The 21,743-nt window shown below is 36.5% G+C and overlaps 1 protein-coding gene across 1 annotated transcript in view; it reads left to right on the top strand.

Annotated features, from left to right (window-relative positions):
* The first annotated feature begins 8,187 nt into the window (after window positions 1–8,187).
* Window positions 8,188–21,743, top strand: part of LOC149800851 (uncharacterized) — an 84,380-nt gene continuing 70,824 nt past the window's right edge. The window contains exon 1 of the mRNA XM_089954864.1: window positions 8,188–8,327. Within this exon, the coding sequence (XP_089810990.1) occupies window positions 8,196–8,327 (132 nt within the window). The 5' untranslated portion in view covers window positions 8,188–8,195. The remainder of the gene's footprint in view (window positions 8,328–21,743) is intronic.

Here is a 21,743-nt window from a genome sequence, read left to right as displayed (position 1 = left end):
TTTGAACAACAATCTACAGATTGAAGAGATGGCGAAGATACAGTGACTACCACCTTTGACGATCTCACCAATTGTTAATCACTTTGAGAACTCAGAATGCAGCCATAACTCTCGCGTTGTGATTGGATTTCTGACATTACGACACAAGGCATTTTATGCATTTTATACTGGTTGAATTGTTCATTGTGTTGTAACAATAACAAGAGCAACAGAAAAGTTTTAATTGATAAAACAACAGAAGTTCGTTATTTTCTTTTCTTTCTTCCATCAGTCAAACAGTGTCTTTGGTATAATCAGCTTCTTGTATCCAAGCATCAAATCCAAGACTTTCCAGGCACATACATCCTTTCATTAAATATATGTTGGTGTACACATCTTGATATACACGCTTCTTGGTAAGCATGAAAAGGCGATAAAGTACGACGAGTGTCTACTTGTCATTGAGACACACAAGACGTTCGGTATTATCAACACTTTTAATAAAATGCACAATTATATTAATAAAGTTGCCGCAAAAAAAATCTGATAAATCTAAGGAAATGCAGCCATTAACGCACACGACAGGTGATCCTAAACTCGAAAGGAGTGTTCAGTCGTTTTTTTTAGTAGCATCTGGCAATCCATTGTCTTAAGACTTCCATCAACGGAATTTGGTGCAACACTGTTGATTGAAGTCGTTGCATGGTAAGTCTTATAATTAGTTTATCACAGTCTGATCAATTCGGATCTTTTCAAAGCAATCAGTCTTCTTATAGCACTTAGATATCGATTATTAAAATGTCTTTGTAGTTGATGATGCTGATACAGTTGTTCTTTTTATGTTTTAGTTAAATCTTGGGAAAGTTTCTGACTGCGTTATCGCAGTTCTTGTAGACGGCTTTCAATGTACTCTTCTAAACTAGTTATTCACAGGAGGAGTGTTTATTTTGAGGAAATGGTTATACTTTTGCCAACCAAATGTACTGGTAAAGCATATCGATGGAATTCGGCCACGAACTCATACACCAGACCGCATGAATAAGTCTCATCTTGAGTTGATACGTCTTTAAAATGTTTTTGTTGGGTTTTTTTTTGGGGGGGGGGTTGTTTGCTTTTTGTGGTTTTTAGTTTATTTTTTGTAATCATTTGATGCGTTGTCCGCTGAAATTCATTGTAGCTCACAAACATTGAAGGCGGAAGACTTGGCGTCGAAATGTATCTTGGTTGTAGTTATTTTATGAATGTATGACAACTCGAATACTTTTAAAGTAATCAGCTCTGTTTTTGCAAGAAAGTACCAACGGTTAAATGTATATTTCGTAGAGGATGAAACTCTACTTTTTTTTTTGTTGGCCTTCCACTTGAATCCTGACAAACTCTCTGTAAATGAGTTCTTACAGCTCCAAATGCTTATCTCGTATAAAGTATGCATAAGGAAGGCAGTGTCAGCACGGAGACCAGCTGGAATGTTCAAAAAAGCTTCCAGTGGCTGACACAATGTATTTTATCTCCTTTACCAAAGCAGATAAAATCCTGTCTTGGCTAAATGTTTGAGACTGGGTTCTTACAGTTAGTTAGGCCATTCTTTTTTGAATGTCTGGAATCGACTTTCACAATTACAATAGTGAGCCAAGTCATCGGAAATGTGTATCCTTTCATTTGTAAATCTCGATGAGCTAGTTGTATACGTCGTGCTTTCTGAGTGTATGGATGAGATCCGAAAATGTGCACATGTACGGCGAAACGTTGCTAGTAAAGCTTCAACATCGTGCTGCTGCTGATGTCGCTGGGTACGGCATCGCTTTGATCGCAAGATATAGCATCGCACTGGAGCTCGGTACCCGTAAGATAAAGTCTTGAGATTTAGAAGACGTGGTCATTTCTGTAGACGATCTGATAACGTTTCCAAACGTCGACTGATACAAACTGATTGTCTTGTAAGGGTACAATTTTGTGAGGATCCGACGTTTTCAGACGAACGTTTTTGTCTTGACCTAACTTTAAGGACATTTTTAAGAAATCCAAATTGACCAAATGGCTAGAATGATAGCTCAGTGTCAGTCCTTTACTTTGCATTTCGTGTCAAGGTTTCCTTCTTGTCTCGTCACTGGAAAAAGTAGTGTTTAGATCCACCAGTGGTAAAATTCGAAAAAATGTCTTGTGGATTTCATCGGTCCAACTACCTACACGTTTGGTTTCAGTGTAAGTGTGATAGCTGCTAAGTCAATTGATGTAAATACAACTATCGATAACAAAGTAATGCACCGAACCTCCATAAGGTTCCAAGACAGACTACAATTTTAAACTGGCATTGCCTGTAAATGATGATATTTCCAAACTTGGTGAACTCTGTTACTTTTTCTTCATACACCAAGATTAAATCTTACGGGTATGACTTCCACTTCTTTATTCAGTGTTTCTTTATTGTCAATGCGTTGAAAGTATCGACATGGATCTAACAATGTTCCGTCTTTGAAATATCGGTCGTTCAGACAATTTTCATCGAAAACAATTCTGCTTGACTTTTGCATAGGGTCTTCTCCCTTCGTTGGGTTAGACTTGTTCCAAGGTGAAACCTTCAAAGTCTTGGTAACGTTCTTTGAACTCCTCTTTGTGGTCTAGAGTCCTAGAATGATAGCTAGTAGATTCTTGCTTCTGTTTCAGAAGTTCGTTCACGTAGCCTGAGAACATCCGTAAATTAGAGTCCTCGCCCTGTTGGTATTGTTCTGTGGTAGGAAAGTGCTAAACATTCGTATATGTTTAGCAAGCGGTATCAACAATGGTGAGCATGAAACATTCGACACTCGATCATTTTCCTGCCAAGGTTCATTCTTGCTTATCGTGGAGACAAACAAGGCTCAACTTGATTACACGTTTCAGCACACACGCGACATAAGGAAATATCTTTCTGTGACAATGATGTAGTAAATCAAGATGCTACACAATTCGTCGGCGGCAAACCTTCACATGATCAAACCTTGTGTTCTATATTGATGTATTTTATTATCAATTTCTGAATGATCCGTGGATAATTGAGTATATTAACACATCCAAGTTTACAAGGAACACACACCGATGTCCTTGGTTTGAACTCCTAGAGATGTGTTCACTTTAAATAACAAACGTGTCTCATTGGTTTATCCTCCAAACACACTGTTGAGTGCATTTAAAGGTTGAATGTCCACTACAACGTAACCTTCCACAATACCTTTAACTTATAATTACGTTTTCAAAGATTGAGCGTAATCGTGTTCCCACACTCATATCTCTTGGAATCATTGACTTTCTAAACTCTGGCGTCATTGATATATTTGGTCGTAAAACTCCTCCATTGACAATTCTGAGGAAATATCTTAAGGTCTCGTTGGGGAAACTAGACAAGAGTATCCATGAAGTAAATATCCCTGAATCAGTATATAATCTGTGTGTTTTCTAAATCTCGGCCATCCACGGAAGGGTTTCCTGTTTTCTTTCCTCCACCGTTTCTAGCATGTTGTATCCACTTGTCTTGGGCTGCACAGCAGTAATATAGTCAACGCCCAACGCTTCGGCTGGATATCGACGGCAGACAGAGTGATATGATTTAGGTGGCATGATGGCTAGTTTAATCTCTGGCATGACATACATAGCAAGCTTTGACATTGGTATAAACTTTTTTCATTGTATCGATACCTCCATGATCTAGAAATAATTGTCAAAATTTTCAACGAAAACGATGTCAAATGTCCAGAACGGATCGATAAAATTTCAAATGTTCTTATGAAAATCAAAAGGGTCTGAAGAGAGAGTTTGGAATCAAGCGTATAAAGCTTCTCTACGTTCTGCTCGCATACCGTTGTGGTCGTAGTAGACAACTTCAGACAATGCTTGACCGAAAGGTGTTATTTAGCTTTGGTAAGGAAAAAGTGTGGAAAATAGCTCTTAATAATTTTGTCATTACAAATGTTTTTATTTCGGCATTTTATTGGACGGCAATGCCAAGTAACTGAAGGAATTTTAAAAGGTATGTTTACAACGTTCATATACATGTTTTGTTTGGCATAGTTCATTGTCATCGTTTCCATGTTTTCAACAATTTTTGAAATGTAATTCTCCGGCCTATCTTGAACAACGTCAGCCATGACTGAAGCGTACCCATGACAGTTCCATTAAGGATGGTTCGCTTATTCTTTCAGACCAAAACTCTACTTTGCAAAATCGAAAAGAGTATGAGAGCCTTAAAATATATTTTATTTATCCTCTTGGAATCTGCTTTTATTTGGACAGTGGGAAATAAATGTTCTTAAATGTATTTCTCACAAGTGCGATCAAACACCAAAATCAGGAATGTTAATTTCAACCACTTGTGAATATTCAAAATAAAAAAGATAAACCCACAAGTTTCATTTATTCATCTTCTGGAAGTCATTTAGTAATTTCTCGAGTGAATTGTCATCTTATATATGTAACACTGATGACTAAAATCGAAGACTTACGCACACGAACATCATTTCACTCATAGACCAACGTGTGGCTTTCGGTTATTCGTTCGAATAAGATGTCTATAAGTGGAGCACATTCTTAATAATCAGCAGGCACTTTTCTGCTGCTGGAATTTTTTTCTGCTATTTTGCTTATAAAACGCTTGACTGACGGATGTTCGCTTGCAGTAGAGTAATGAATTCCTTCTTTTCCTGCAGGATTGCAAGGTCAAGAAGGTAAGCACCCACAGAAAATCTTTCCACAATAAATGTTTGCTCCCGACTGTCAAATCTTTGATCACATTTATCGCAGTAAAAACTGTATCCGCGACATTCATCAAAATGATCTTGATGATGACAAATGTAAATGTATTTTCTCTCTGAGATATCAATTCTCCGAAACACAAAAGCCCCACAAACGACATGAGGATATATATTTAACGTATATTGGTGAGAAAGACCGACCTCCTCTACCTACAAGAATACACCCATTGAGTTTTTAGTCTGGGAAGACGCAACAACAGATCACACTTCTCGTCAGAGATTTACTGAGTCATTCTAAAGTACACTGCCAACATGAAGATTTCGGGTTACTCCAATCGACATAAGAGTCAAGATATATCCTATGCCTGTCAGGATAAAATACGTTGGGTTACAGAATGTCCACAGCATCATAAATGATAGAATGAAAGAGAGACAAAAGTAAAGATACTTGTTAAATATAGCAAGCGAAAGGGCATTGATATTCATGATATCCCGGGAGAAAAGTACATTGATCTTCGACCGCTCCGGTGGCTTTGTGGTTAGAGCGTCCGCCTCGGAAGCGGGAGGTCGTGGGTTCGATCCCCGGCCGAGTCATACCAAAGACTTACAAAAATGTTACTAACAGATGCCTCACTAGGCGATCAGCATTAAGAGGTTAGTGTGTGGACTGGTCGGCCTGGTGTCAGGATAATGTGACTGGATGGGACATCATGCTACATGTCTGCGGCATGATTCCCCAGTGATAGATATCACTATAAACTGCCACACTTCAGACATCGTAGCCCCGAGGGCACTTGTCTTTATGATGGAAGAACCTAATCCAGTAAAGAAATGGAAATGGCGAGACAAGTAGAAAACATGGCAGAAGAGTAAAGCACCTTATCAGTGAAAACGTCAGAAGAGAGTGATGGAACAGGAGATGAACGTGGTACTACGGACAAACAGTCTTGCAAAGAATATAAGAAGAGATCGCAGAAAGTCATTATTTTGCGGAAGAATACTTGTTACATCAGCTGCAGTGATCGTACTATTGATCTGGTTATAAGCAGCATTCACTGATGGCGTACCCCAATACATCGTCTTCATTTTATTCAGAGATATTGTACTAGAACTCTTCCGTAATTGTAAATCACAGGAAAGCTGGTGAGAGCATATATATATATATATATATATATATATATATATATATATATATATATATATATATATCTTTTAACTTTTCGATTTGAGTTGATCACCTCAAAGGCCTGCTGGTTTTAAATAGCCAGAGGTCGGAGAAGTGGCCACACTAATAAAAAGGAAGAAACAAAACAAGTAAAACTGGCGCGAATTATTGCTTATCATTTCCAACATGCTGTTTAATCCATACTTCCTTGTGCACGTCAAGGCAGGGTGGGTCATTATCAGGAAACAGCTATTTGAAAGAGAAGAGTATACATAGAAAAGCAAAGTGTTCTGGGCAGCTATGCCAGATGCGTTTATTCCACTTGGTTAACTTTCCCTTTGTCATTTCATGGCCACCCAAATCGTTTCCGGAAGAGAGATGCTGCTTAAAATCATTCGACTATGTGAGTGATGTCTGTATGTTTGTCTACGTCCTTGTGAGTTTACAACCAGCTAAAACTTTAAAGCCCCTCTTATAATTGTGGGTATTGTGTGTTTATAAACACTACTACCCTTGCTTGTTCGTGAAATGTGTATATTTCGTCCACCTTTTAACAAACTACCACCCATGTTGTGTATAGTATGTTTATGTGTTTCTAGGTACATCTGTGTATGTACCACTAACCTTCTTATTGCTTAGTATTTTTAGTGGTCTTTTCCACTATATTTTTGTGTTTGGATAGTATCTAAGAAATAGTATTGGACAGTAATAAAAAAGTGGCTGCTGGTTGGTAGATCGTTGAGTGCGGAGTAGTAGATAAAGGCGTAATGTTAAATTCATGTGTGTCCCCAAACATGTCCATCTCGGTCTAGATTTGTTGGTGAGAAACGAAAAATCTCGTGTTAAATTCAGTAATGTTAATTTTCCATTCGTGCTTCAATCGGTCATCTATGTAAACCTACGACGTCATCAATTCTCGTTTGTCCTTCGATTGCCCCACATTACTACTACCTTTATCTATTTATAGTAAAACGGATTTTACGTTGTTAACGAACGGCATTCCATATATTTAAGTGCAAAGCTCGATTGCTGGATAATGGTGTGATTACTACCAAGGGAATTAAATCTATCAGAGTGATAATTTCTCAAATATGTGGTTTGAGTTTTGAGTTTACTACAAGAAAGTGGTGAATATACTAACCAGCCCTGATAACAATCAGTTCTTATTTATCTGCACTTGTAAACACAGGTGAATACACAGGTGAGTTTCGTTTTGCAATTGTATCCGCTTACTTTAAAACACATTGATTGTATAAGCTGTCTACATACCTGAGACTAGTACGTGTATATTACGATAACTTGCTTCTCTTTACCGGCGTATTCCTCGTGTTAAATAGAGCATTATATTTCTATGTATAATTACTTCCTATACATAGAATATAAAATTTTATATTTTGAACAGGTGTAAGTATTGCTTTTGTTCAGTTGCTATAGTATTCACGCCTTTTTCAGAACATCACAGGCTATACATGGTGGCCAGTATATTTTCATATGAACCTGAAACAGTTGTAGTGAGTGAAACACTAATGTATGTACGTGAATTAAATGAACTATACATGTGATAGCTTTCTGTGCCTCACCAAGTCAAACGATTTTCCGTCCGCCTTGCCTTCCATCTGAGAACCTTTAGTAGTTTTCTTACAAGATATTCTATTTAAGCCAACTTATGTTATTCACCACACATACACACTTGTAAACACAGGTGAATACACACTCACACACACACACACACACTCACACACACACACACACGCACGCACACACATACAGGTTAATCTAAGTTCCTAAGAATTGTTCATATAACATTTTTCTTTATGAGTTCGTCTTTATTTAACTCGTTGTCCAAATAACATCGGGTTTTCTTCTATTAACTCCCCAAGTGTTGATAAGTGCCTAGCGTGCGGATCCTTTGTTAGATATCATATTTAACATCTCAGAACAATAGCGTTGGTAGTAAATGTCACATACTCAGAGTTAGATATATACAAAAAACTACATACCTGTTTTGTTCCGGTTGAACAGACAGAACTAGTATACTACGGCGGCCGGGGGGGGGGGGGGCGGGGGGGGGGGGGTACGCCTATTTTATTAGTCTCAGGCGCATTCATAAGCCTTATCAAACATTTTGCACATATTTAAATATCGAATTTGACGATCAAGCTGTGTGTTTTACACAAAGTCTAGTGCTAAGGTATTCCTAGATGTTACGTAAAATAATGATAACCAGAATAGTGATATTGACATGAATGTTATAATTATTTTGTCTAGCATCCGTAATATTATTAATTTAAAATCATTTTGATTTCGATCTTAAGGATATTTATTGAATGGATATATACAGAATGACATGTGTACGGATTAGAGAAGATGAGAGTAGCCTAGAAGACGAGGACGCATCCGACGAGAACTCTGCAACTACACTTCGCGCGCATAAAGACCTGCAACAAGGAGAGCAAGGGGTAAGATCTTCGGATTGTGGATTAAGATTTACTTAATTTATGCAACCCTCCAGATATCACAAATGCCTAAATTTTAAGAGAGACAGACAGACAGACAAACAGACAGACAGAGCGAGAGACAGAGACCGAGAAAGAGAGAGACAGAAAGATAGAGAAAGAGAGATAAATATGGATAGTATTTATCATTGTTGCTGTTTTTACTATTAGTAGTAGTAGTCTCTCTCTCTCTCTCTCTCTCTCTCTCTCTCTCTATATATATATATATATATATATATATATATATATATATATATATATATATATATATAACAGCTTGAAATGTTTATTAACGACGGCATGCTCATGACGCAACATCTCAAGGAGTTTAATTTTATGGATGCTTGTCTGGTAATTGAAAGTGATGGGGCAAACGGTAGGTTGAAAGAAAAGTTCCGATTTCTTTCCGGACATGCTCCTTGCTTAGATTTCTTGTTGTCTGCAGTTCTTTTTCTGCATGTCATTATTCCAAAAATTATCTGGGGTAAAGAAACCCTCCTTGTATGTCTATCGGTTAATAAGTTCCTCTTAAACCGCTTGTGTGTGTGTGTGTGTGTGTGTGTGTGGATTTGTGTGTATGTGTGTGATTTGGATTTTTAAAGTAGCTTTAACAATTTTTCAGTCATATCGCTACGATGTCTGCAGTGTGGCAGTTTATAGTGATATCTAGCACTGGGGCATCATGCCGCAGACATGTAGCATGATGTCCCGCCCAGTCATATCATCCTGACACAAGACCGACCAGTCCTAACACTAACCTCTTAATACTGAGCACCAAGCGAGGCAGCGGTTAGTACTATTTTTGTAAGTCTTTGGTATGACTCGGCCGGGGATCGAACCCACTACCTCCCGCATCCGAGGCGGACGCTCTGACCACTAGACCACCAGAGATGTAAACTGCTGGTATGAATTTCATGAAGCTTTGTAGTTCAGTGCTCCCTTGTACAACCAGCTGCTCGATATATATATATATATATATATATATATATATATATATATATATATATATATATATATATATATATATATATATATATAGAGAGAGAGAGAGAGAGAGAGAGAGAGAGAGAGAGAGAGCAGCAGGGAGGGTGAACAGACCAGTTTTAGGAGTGTCTATTTTCGAAAATAAAACTTCCTACGAAAAACAAATACAAGGTCAATAACGTCAACTGGTTCTCAACGTGGATTTGTACGTGAACAATTACACGTAATTCCTAAAGACACACAAGACACAGCGTTCACTTTTGTGAACTGACGCCTCGACGTCGTTTACACTCAAGACAGGTTAACATTACATTTTCGCGTACGTGACGAAGACAACTATTAATTCTATCTGCGGAATCTGTCTTGGACTATTATTTGAATATTGCCACAACACTACTGTGTTACAGCTCGCTCAATAATTATTATGTCGCTGTTTCAGCGTCATGGTAAATTCAGCGTCGAGATCAAAGTCGCGCCTATCTTTTTCTGTCACACTGTTTTTTGCTAATTTTTTCTTACTACATCATCGTTGATTTCCTGAGTTTGATTATTATTTTCTGTGAAGTCTACGATAACCCTCCGCAGCTGAGATATTCATCTGACTTGATACACTGCCAGATACACTAAATTTGACCATTCAGTACGATCATCAACAATCCAGATATTCGTATCCGAAATAGTTAATCCTTGTGACGAAAGATTCGTTATAGCATATCCTAGTGTCCATGGAGTTTTGTCCATCGTTAACGCGCTCTCAACAACACTGACAGGAACTGAAACATCATTTAACACAAAAATTTATTTACTACCACCACCTGGAATTTCAACGTCGATATTTTGCAGTTGATTTTCTCCTGGGCGATAACAAAATGGTACGGGTAGATTTAAAAAGTTTACTTTATGTAACAGAAATCATTTTTGTTAAAGTGTTTCACGAACTATCTTTCTACTTGCAACTATCAAATCCTCTCGTCTCCATAAATTCCAAAAATTGTTCATAGGATTTTTTAAAATTATCTCGTGCATTATTTCACACTGAATTTAATTTGGTTGTAGTCTGATTAATTTTTAGGCTCTCTTAATTCTGGATCAAGCGACATATGATCATCAGTTATCTCCTCATAATAATCTACAAACTTTTGTAACCATTCACGTGGAGACAATCCAATACAAGGTGGCGGTTGACAATGACCGCCATACTTGATAAAACAGTACTTTTTGTCAACAGCCAATCAAGAAATATTTGTAATGTCTCCAGCGACACTGTAGATATTTGATCCCAGATAGTAACCTTTGGAATATATTTTTCACCCATTAGTGCAGGAGTCCATGCATCTCCCTTCGATCGGAAGAAGCTGTGATAAGTATGCGATTTAACTCCTCGTTCGTTCATTTTTCTGGCGAGTCTATGTGTAGGGGTTAACACAATTGTATGAAGTCCACGAAATAATTCGATCGCACGTGTTGTTCGACCAGAACCCCCCGGTCCATTAAGATGAACAGTCGTATGTCTTGTAACAAGATCATATACGAATGGTGCTGATGACACTTTTGATATTTGATTATTTTTATAATAAATATCATCGATTTCAACGTCGGCAGATTCAGCATAACTAAGTATCTTTTCTTGTTTTATCCTCCATTTGCCCCATTATGCATCAGCGCCGATATGAGATTCTTCTAGTAATCCTGTATTCTTTTGTATTGATATAAAATGAATCTGTGGCGATTCTAACAGCGGCATCAGGAAATATATTTGTCATCAATAATAAATTTATCGAAACGTAGGCGAGCATTGAAGATCTTAAATGAGTAAACTGCGGTGATTCACCATCAGTGTAACTCACAATTGTACCTAATTTAGTTCAGTCCGATAAGTTAACATTACTTCGACTTAAAAATGTGTTTCTTTCCGTTGTATCTGTAATTATAAAATCGAGTTCGGTATCGTCTATAATCAATCTTGTACAATTTCGTTTATGATCATATCGTCCCAGCGTAAATTTATTAATTATTTTTCTGCCAAGATCTTTTGCTGTTTTATTATCAGAATCAGTTATATCAGGATTTTCATCATCATAATATTTCTTTTGTTGTGGTAACCAAACTTGCTTCTGGGAACGATATCAATATTTGTACATGAAGCATATCTCGTAATAAAACTTTTGAAGTCCGATCGCGTTCGCTAAAATGTTCTACAAACCAAACAACGATAATCAGATGAAGTTTTCTCAGTGCAAATTCAAATGACTCGATACAAGCAAATCCAGTCAAGTCAAAATCTGGTAGGAGTCCGTTTATTGTAAATCTGGTCATCTCGTGTCCAAATCTCTTAAAATATGCAGAACACTCTTCCATTCCCAAAAGACGTCCAGGATAACATGCAACCATATCTACAGAGATAACATCCTTATATTCGTATCAGGTATTCCATAATCCACAGTGACCGTTTTCCACACAGCTGCATTGTATTTCTTCAAGAAATTCCAACCGTGTTGGTTTCCATGAATTTTCCTTCTGAGCAAAATGAGCAGCGACTGACGGAATAGTAAAATAATTACTGAGTAATTTCTTCAGCATCGTCATGGGTATATTTCAACACAAGATTTGTCATTTCTTCGTGGAGAGATTCTGTACGATAAATATCTCTATTAGGTCGTACAAACTGATCATAGTTTCCGTCATCGGAACTCTGAAACAGCCACACGGATACAGGATCAATTTTAGTGATATTTCTGATAAAAGCAAACATAATGCCGTTATGGAGCATAACAGTTCGATGTCGTGGAAATGTGGTTATAGCCGAAGTCCATTGGAAATTTTAGTTTCTTTCCCAGTTCAGCGACGTCTTTAATACACGCTCCGGTATCTTTAACTGTTTCTGCCTACTCATATTGTTTTTTTTTTACGCGTTAGATCGTTAAAACCATTTCCACGTGTGGCATTAGTGAAGTGTCCAGTAACTCGCTAGGCTTCACATTTCAGTATCGAAAATTTCATTGGTTTGAGATCATCAATGCAAGGTTTATCATTCAACGGATATATTGCAGTCACAGGATACGCTCGTTCATAATCAACATTTCTGGTCTGGAATTTTTTATTTTTATTCAATTTTACAATATCTCCAATGTGAAGTAATCGAACAGGATCATGTTTGCCACCGATAATCCAAGTATCGTCTAGCTCCGCAATAAAGTATATTTGATTGTTTAGATAATTAATCATCGTCGCCGCTCGTTGTTCATTCATGTGGCATCGAAAACACCTCTAGTGTTGCGCATGATTCTGAATGTTCACAACACATCAGCTGCACCATCGTCGCGAAATTCTTTCTTGGCGCCATGAATACTTTTCGTAAGAGTTTTCGTCGGGTCAACCAGAGCTCGCCTCGGAAAGTCAGGGGTGCTTCTGTCAAGATAGAATCTAGCTTTAGAAGGCTTGATTGTAGATAATCTCTTAAACTTCTCCATATTAAAACTAAGACAAATATATATATATATATATATATATATATATATATATATATATATATATATATATATATATATATATATATATATATATATATATATATATATAATAATAATAATAATAATTCAAACAATTAATAACTGTAAATGGTTAATAATCGGCTCCACAACTCCATATAATCGGTCTTGACTAACTGAATTTTGTGGTCTTCACCTACAGAGCGCAGAAGACTGTCTCGCCAGATTTTCAAAAATAATTATTTAAACAAATAATATTATTATATTAAATAGAGCAAAATGAGTTTGTAAAAATCCCATCATCAAGAATTATAAAGCATATCGTGATGGTATCATCAGGAACTGTCGACTAAAAAAAACAATCGGTACTGTCATTAATACTGGTTATCTCATATTCAATACCGGGGAGAATAAAATGTATCTTTGTCACAAATTTATCTACGAGTATTTTCATGGACTAATCGAAAAAGGTTTTGTGATAGATCATATTAATGACCTCGAACTTAAACATTCCTTGGGTAATTTACGAGCTGTTACACAAAGACAAAATAGCAAATTTGGAAATACTGGCTGTAATGATACAAGCACTAAAGCAATTGTATCTACAAATGTAGAGACAGACGAAGAAATAATATATCCATCGACATATGCAACTGGCAAACATTTTTATGTTTGCAGGCGTTCAACACAATTTGTCGCAAATAATCTTACCAAATCGGTGTATTCAAAGAAATATAAACACAAAATAGAATTTCAGAATCTCCCGATTGTGCAAACACTCCTGATGAAGGGACATTACACTGTCGAGTAAAAGATAGAGCGATTAAAAAGTTAGCTTGCCTGTATTTTAAAATAGTAGTTGCTTGTAAGTAACTATTTTTTTTAAAAAATTTTCCCAACATGTTGCAAATAATATAATCAAATCGGTATTTTCAAAGAAATACCAACACAGGATATCTTCTTTTGGAGTATAACTGTAATGTAAGACAGAGGAATTCAACGTCAATGACTTTGTCATTGGACTAAGTCAAGGAATATTCTTCTGTCAGGTAAAGGTAGAGCCTGTATCATTTAAACAATTTTTTTTACAGATGAATAATAGTTTTTGGTTAATTTTTTTAAGATATATTATCCAAATTTTTCTGAATGTGTCATGTTTCTTGCTTCCTCTCGATTTTGTCAGCGATATAATTAAGAGAAAAAGAAAAATAGAAACAGCGAATAAGCCACACCTGTTGCGAGAGCTACATTTGGATTTCTAAGTAACGGTTAGCTTATATAGCATAGGACCGGCTTTATCATTGGTGTCCGCCCTATGCTTGAACTTAACAAACAAGTACACCATCCCACCATGTCACCACGTGATGGTGCTCTTTTCCACTCCCCTGGGTTGATTATGGTGGGAAGGTGTGCAGAAATCTGTTGAATGTAGAGAAGGTCTCCGTTTTTATGTTGTGCCGTCCTTAGAACTAAGATTGTATATAATGCTGTAAAAACTTGATATAATACTGTAAATATGTTGCTGGGCCGTTCTTAGAACTAAGATTGCATATAATTCTTTAAATAGCTTGATATAAGTTGTGCCGTCCTTAGAGCTAAGATTTTATATACTGTTAATATTTCGTATCGCCCTCTGAACTTGCTAGTATGTCATTTGTCAATCTAGGATTTCACATGGGTGTTGTGCCGTCCTTAGATCCAAGATTGTAAATATTTTGTATGTATATACATTCTGGACTTGCTAGAATATCGTATGGCATTCTGTGAGTTCACATGAGGGTTGTGTCGTCCTTAGAGCTAAGATTGTAAATATTCGTATCGCCCTCTGAACCTGATAGAATATCGTTTGGTAACGTAGGGATTCACATGAGGGTTGTGTTGTTTAAATATTTCGTATCGCCCTCTGGACTTGCTAGAATATCGTTTGTTAATCTAGGTATTCACATGGAATTATGTTGTGTAAATATCTTTTTGAAATCTATATTTATTATATAATGAATTTTGAAAATTTTAATGCTATTATTTCTGAAATTCAAAAATTAAAACATGACGGTATAAAAATGTATAATCAACTTAATCTTAAAAAACATTTGTGATTTTGAATCCTTACAACAACGCAAATTTGAAGATAGATACACACTACAAGCAGAATATCGATTCCTTAAGCTGATTCAACAGTTATGTTACAATCCTTGGCGACAGTCAAATATATAGAAGTTGAAGAATTCGTTTCTCTCGCACGCGCGATCAGAAAAATTAGATCAGAATTATCACACGAATACAAAACAAAAATGATTGCGAATACCCGTGTAAGGCAATTGAGAAAGGTTGCGTCAGATCGTGTAACGATCTATAGTAAAGTGAAAATGAAAATAGTGAAAATTCACTAGTGATTGTGAAAGTGAAATGTTGTCATTAGTGACTATAGTAACAGCTAAACAGAATAATTCATTTCTAGCTAAAATATTTATTCAGATTATAATATTTATTCTGATTCAGGTTTATATTTATTCTGATAATAATATTCATTTTTATTCAGAACTATTTGTATTTTATTTTGTGAAATTATTATCATGCAATTGTCTGTTTTCAGTAGGACTTTTATAATTTCGAGTACCATTTGCCCCCAGCAAATTATGAAATCAGTCCTATAAATCAGCAAATTCAATATTCAGATTATAATGTTTATTATGATAATAATATTTATTCTAACAATAATATTCATTTTGATAATAATATTTATTCTAACAATAATATTTATTTTGATAATAATATTTATTCTAACAATAATATTCATTTTTATTCTCATAATAGAATTTATTATGTAATTTTCTAATCTCGGGAGGATTTTCACAATTTTTAGTACCATTTAGCCCATCAAATTATAAAATCTGACTGCCGTTACTTTGTCACGGTTGACTACCATTTACCTGAAACCGAGACTAGAATCATTAAAAAAAAATCTGTTATAAGCTATAGTATAACCTGATTAGGAATCAATCACGAACGTGAAGATCTAAGATTGGTTCTTTAGGAGCGTACATACAGATTTATATTTAGAACTTCATGTCGCAAATCAAATAAATGTACCGTCTGGTCAGTAAGTTTTAAATGCATCCTTGATAATAGCGGATTATCACATCGCAGATAAACCGGATTAACGAGTTCAAATACAAACCAAAATCCAGTGGGTGCTTGAGGTGTGAATGTGTATAAAATATTTCCCTGCTGAGCCTGTCTGGATTTTTCAAGATCTACTTGATAGCCGCCATCAATTGCATCACATACAAGATTGACTGATGTGATATTTACAATTCCTGGTGAAATATGTCTACCGCCGCCGTATGGATCATTGCTATACTTGAGAATACCTGCCGTTGGGTTTTTCTTTTCTCCATGCAGTTAATATTTGTGGGAAGTATTATCGATAATATCACTGACTGATATGTTTTTGCTCGTCGGTGACAAATTCCGGTATTAGCGAATGTTGGTAATCGTTCCTTTGTAAATATATATGCGTCGAGGAATAATTGTTTAATTTTTAAGACACTGCCTACTTCACCAATATGGCTAGTTACTTCATAAGTATTATCAATACAGTTTCAATAACAATTGTATTGACAAACTGAAGATCGGATATAACCTGGATTAAATGTTGTATCGTTGCGATAATCTGCTGATTTATATCGTCGCTGTAATATTGTTTGACGCATGAAAACAAATTTTGCAGTTGATCGAACGCATATTTGTATTCCGACTTGATGTCGTCGGAAAATTTATTATAATCTTTATTTAATACTATTTCACCATACTTATAATCAATATAGAATTTTGTTACAGGAAGCTTTGTACTACCAGACGCAATGAAATTAGATTCCACAAGATTCCATGGATAATATTTTCTATATTCTGTAAGTTTCAGAAATATTTTCTTGTCCCTGGAGAAATCGACACATTGATGTTCTGGTGGTCCTTGATGACCGGGAGGTATTTCTGGCCATCCTAATACAGTTCTGATCAAGGACTGATATATAACTACACGTATTCTAATGAATTTATTTCCATCACGGCTGATAATTTTGGTTCATGAACAGTGATAGCTATTTTTTTTATTCTTTTCCAATTATAGATTTAATTCTGCGCGGGAATTCATCGTCGATTTGTTCGATCTGATAATTACCTGTGGAAATACTAACAACTTGCCAATCGGGAGTTTCATCTGGTTTATTTTGAACGCAAATACCAGAGAATTATTTGCTTGCAACCCACCGAATGACTTTGATCTAATATTTGGCCAACTATGATATACTCGTAAGTGTGCTAGTGTTATTTCTTCCCTGGAATTGCTGTTGGAAAGTTGACACTGAACTCAGGATTGGTTGAGCTTCTTGATAGCATCGCGGTTTTTGATGGAGTTGTATTAGCGACGATCTGTCTCAGTAATTTTTGCGATGACGACATTTTTTATAACCCCTGATTTTTAAATCAGGATTCTAAATCCCGATTGTCTAATTCGAAGGTAGATTCTGACACAGTTACTGCCTCGTTGTAAATCTTAATCATTTCTGTGAACTCAGTATCTGATATTATTCCATCGCTAAGACCTGATGATATCATCGAAGATAATTTGGAGTATGCTAGTGTAGCTGTATGCAACGTTACTGTATACTCATGCAATTTTGTATTTGTACATGTAGATATTTTTGCCATCATATTAAGAACACAAGTAATTGTTGTTGCAGCTGCAACACAAATAGTTATAACTGCTGGTGATGTGATTGTTGATAGCAACATGCTGGTTCCAGCTATAACAGCGGACGCCGAATACACAATTATGTCAACAACAACAACTACACGTCTGCGATATTTTTTTAATTTTACTGTATACTCGTCAACGATATTTTTTCAGTTTGGATTGCCACTCACATACTTGATCGTATATGTAATGTTGAACGTTGATTGGGGTGCTCATTATCTTTTAAGTAGGTGGTAGTTTAGCGACTAATTCAAGACACCAATAGTACAATAAACTAAACAAATTTCTTCGGATTCCACATCAAAAATGTTTCCTCGTCGTTTTGCTCCAACATCATTAATATAGATCCAGAGGATCCAATTAGTTGATAACGCCGTGAAATTGTGGTAGATATCGTAAATGTCGTAGTACCGAGTACTGAGAACCTGTATATACCGGTAACCTCAGCGCGATGTTTGATGAATTTATTGAGTGGTATCCATAATGCTATTATTAGTCATATAGAGAGAACCAGTCATTGTATCAAATGCAGTTAGTAAACGATCATTGATCTCAGTTCTGCTCGTGTTGTTGTTACTGTCTTCGTATCTTCTTGTTGCCACATCATCGTCTGATTTGGTTCTCTCACATTAATAATTGTAATTTTACTCATGTTGAAATCACCATACATACTATCTCCAATTCTTCTGATGCGTCCAGTAATCTCTTCCATGAGTGTTAAGACTGATTCCTCCGAGCTTTTAATTTTACCGTTTTTAGTAAACACCACTAAGTCATATTCGCATCTGAAACCCGCAGAATAACATCTGTCAACGGGATATTGCTCGTCTTTAATCGTGCTTGTTTAACCTGGAAAACAACGACTTCATTTTGGTCCACATTTGGGAGACTCAAAGGATTAGCGAGTTCATCCTTGACCTCGTCGAGGGTTGCATATATAGATACGTCGCTTTGAGGTTTACCCTGAATCTTACTCAGAGTAGATATTCCGTAAATATCTACCATTATACTTTAAGATCTGTTTAAAACGACAGTGGACGGTTATTCCGCCTTCTTGTTTACTAGTGCACGACTTTATGAGGTGGTATTGTTGATGATGACACAGCGTCGAGTACAGCAATTACTTCACGGCCACATATTAGAGGATCGGTTATTGTCTGTATTGGTAATGTTGAATACAAGATCAGAGTGTTTTAAAGTCCGCCGACATATTTTATAAACTATTTTGGTGGAGCAAACCCATGTGAATCAAAATAAACAACTATACGTGGATCAATTGTGTATGCAACCCTATGAATACCTGGACCAGAACTTCCATCGGGATTAAGGATATCGGTTTCAACACGGTTTGGTTGGTTTTGGTTATTGGTCACGCATAAAAATCACCTCTGAAATTGTTTATATTTAATCGCTTAGCAGCATCAATTAAATCACAGTTGGACAAAGAAAGGAGACGCTTTGCGTCTAACGAAGTGTCCCGTGACGTCTGAAACCATTTCCGTACCACGAATGGGGTTCTTGGCAGTCTTAGACCAATACCCTATTTTTAGAAGTCTTTATTCCGTGACCTGTTTATATCTTGAGTGCCATCCTAGCAGCAGTTCCAACAGCACCAAGTGCAGCTGCTTTTGCAACAGCTGGGACTGCAGCGGCTATTAACTCTTGTATAGCTGAAAGAAGTGGAAATATACTACCCGTATTGACTGCGTCTTTAATGGCACCAGCAGGAATATTAAGTCTAACACCGGTCTTTGATTGTTTGGAGTCACTGAAGTGCTTGAGTTGGCGTTTAGTCAGTGATAGTTTATTTGGACCACCTGTGATCTGTTCATGTTTTATTATTATATTTGCTTCGCATTTCTTTGCTGATTTCGATTGAAGTTTTTTAATCTGACCAGGAGTCAGAGTAACACTAACGTGATGATATGACATTATAATATCACGAGCGATTTAATTACATGTTTCCACTGGGGCATCAATAACTCTCATTCGTCCACCAACACCTTCAAGTAGCATTGTTTTGTCAGAGTAGAACAGCGACTGCTCTGTACCACCAGGAATAACTGGTGGACCATGTATTCTTGGTGATGATCATGCTACACGAGCTCGGAAGTGTATATCAACGACAGATTGCCTGAATAAATCTAAATGTTCCAACGAAAATATATTGAATACAGCGTTGTAAAATCATTCTGATATATCTCCAAGCCAGAATAAACATTCTGATCACGATGATATGTGCATGCAACATGACTGCGATCAAAACTCAACAATACTTCTTCGGATGGTTCCTGATGCCCATTTATCAAAGAAACCTCAAAACCTCCAAGTGTGACAAATGCCATGGAATTTCGTGTTTGTTTTCTCGTGCTTTATCCTGAATTGCGATGAATATATGTCTCAGTTCCTAAACACCCTGCTGTGATGCTATTTGCCATGTAAATAAACCAGTAACTTTACTTTAAATACTGTCTGTTGTCATCATCAACCATGTCGATGTTGATTTACCACCTTGACTCATAAAAGAGAGTAACCGTTGTTCTTCATCGATCCATGGAGTCATTACTGACATCCACGACGATAGCTTGGTTAGTTTTACTATACATGCACCAACTGCGTTGAGACGTCATACTGCATCATTGTCGTTGTCTTTTCTAACAAGTACAATTGTATTCTTGGGTTTGAAAATAACCTTTCTGACATGTCTGCAGAATCCAAATTTAAGTGATAGTGGAATCGCACATGAAAATTCTTCTTCATCATTTAACATTAATCTAAGTGCCGCAAATCCCAAGTTGAATTCATCGTTCATTGATAACACTGCGTTAACAACCCCAACTCCTGTAGCATCTCTTATATCACCTACATTTACGTTCTGCTTTCTGGATGATCAGTTGTACCCTTTGCAAACATCATTAACGGACCAGCTGATCTCGAGTAATCATCGCTTTATCTTGGAAAGGTTAAGCATCGTCGTGGCAATATCGATGTGTTCGAGACACGATTCAATCCGTCTTCCGTCAATCATGTATGACACTTTTAAATAACGCCATAATAAAATTGATAACAAAACCAGGTGGATCACCAATTCCGATTTATGTACCATCTGCTTGTAAAAGTCTACCTTCTACTTCAATAAATACTTCAACGAGTAAAAAATATCTACTTGTATCGTGAACTTGCAGTTCGATTCGTCCACGCTGTCTTTTTTCTGACAAGGGTACACCAGCCACCTCTGCTAGTTTTTGATTTGCAGCTTGATTTATTATTTTACTGACATTGGAAGGCATAACTTAAGTGCTGGGCAGTTTTACTGGCTGCGGCTATCGTCTTATTGATTGTTCTAGTCTATCCTTGATTGCCGATAATGCTTTACTAGCAACATCACCAACAGCACCAATACCTTTTTCACGAACAACGTCAATAGTTTTCATTCCCAGTTGCTTTGCAATCGGTATTGCTTTTGGAACTATCCTTCTAATTAGACCCTGGACAACATCACCAAGTCCATCACCGTGGATCGCTTTGTATGGTAGTAGGTAATCTCGAGTTTATCACCCTGACCATTACAGGTCTACGTTGAGCATTATGTATGATGATCTTATTTTATTGTCACGCATATAATTACATACCATCAATCACTATGGTAATCATCAACGATTTCATCGATGAGAGAGCGATAAACATTAACGTCCATGATACCGCCTGTAAATAATCGTTGACAAATAGCGGTTGCTTCATTAATGATTTCTGTTGAATTATTACCGGCTCGTTTTCCTCCGATGAGGATTTCATGTCTATCAACATCAGCAAGGACGTTATTGGGACATGGAGTAATAAGACCACTTCCATTAGTATCTGTATCAATACCAATTCCATTGGCACCAGGAGTAGAACTTGCAGCTTCCTCACTTGTTATTTGGGCTTTTTGCTGTGGCTGTTGTTTTTGTTTTGGTTTTCGTTGTTTTATTTTTTTGTTGTCGTTGATGTTTTTGTTGTAATTGTTTTTTGTTGTTGTTGTAATTGTCGTTGTTGTAACAGTGTAAATTAGATATATATCCCATGGATAAATGCAATATATTTTGTATCATTATTTTGGGCCTGATCAACTCCGTAGTGTATGAGAAATATCCAGGTATACGAATTATCACG

The sequence above is a fragment of the Sinohyriopsis cumingii genome, chromosome 4 (genome assembly GCF_028554795.1).
Source record: "Sinohyriopsis cumingii isolate HCF-2022 chromosome 4, ASM2855479v2, whole genome shotgun sequence".
In the NCBI taxonomy this organism is placed as follows: domain Eukaryota; kingdom Metazoa; phylum Mollusca; class Bivalvia; order Unionida; family Unionidae; genus Sinohyriopsis; species Sinohyriopsis cumingii.
The sequence above is the reverse complement of the archived record's forward strand: the minus strand, read 5'-3'. Positions and strand labels throughout refer to the sequence as shown.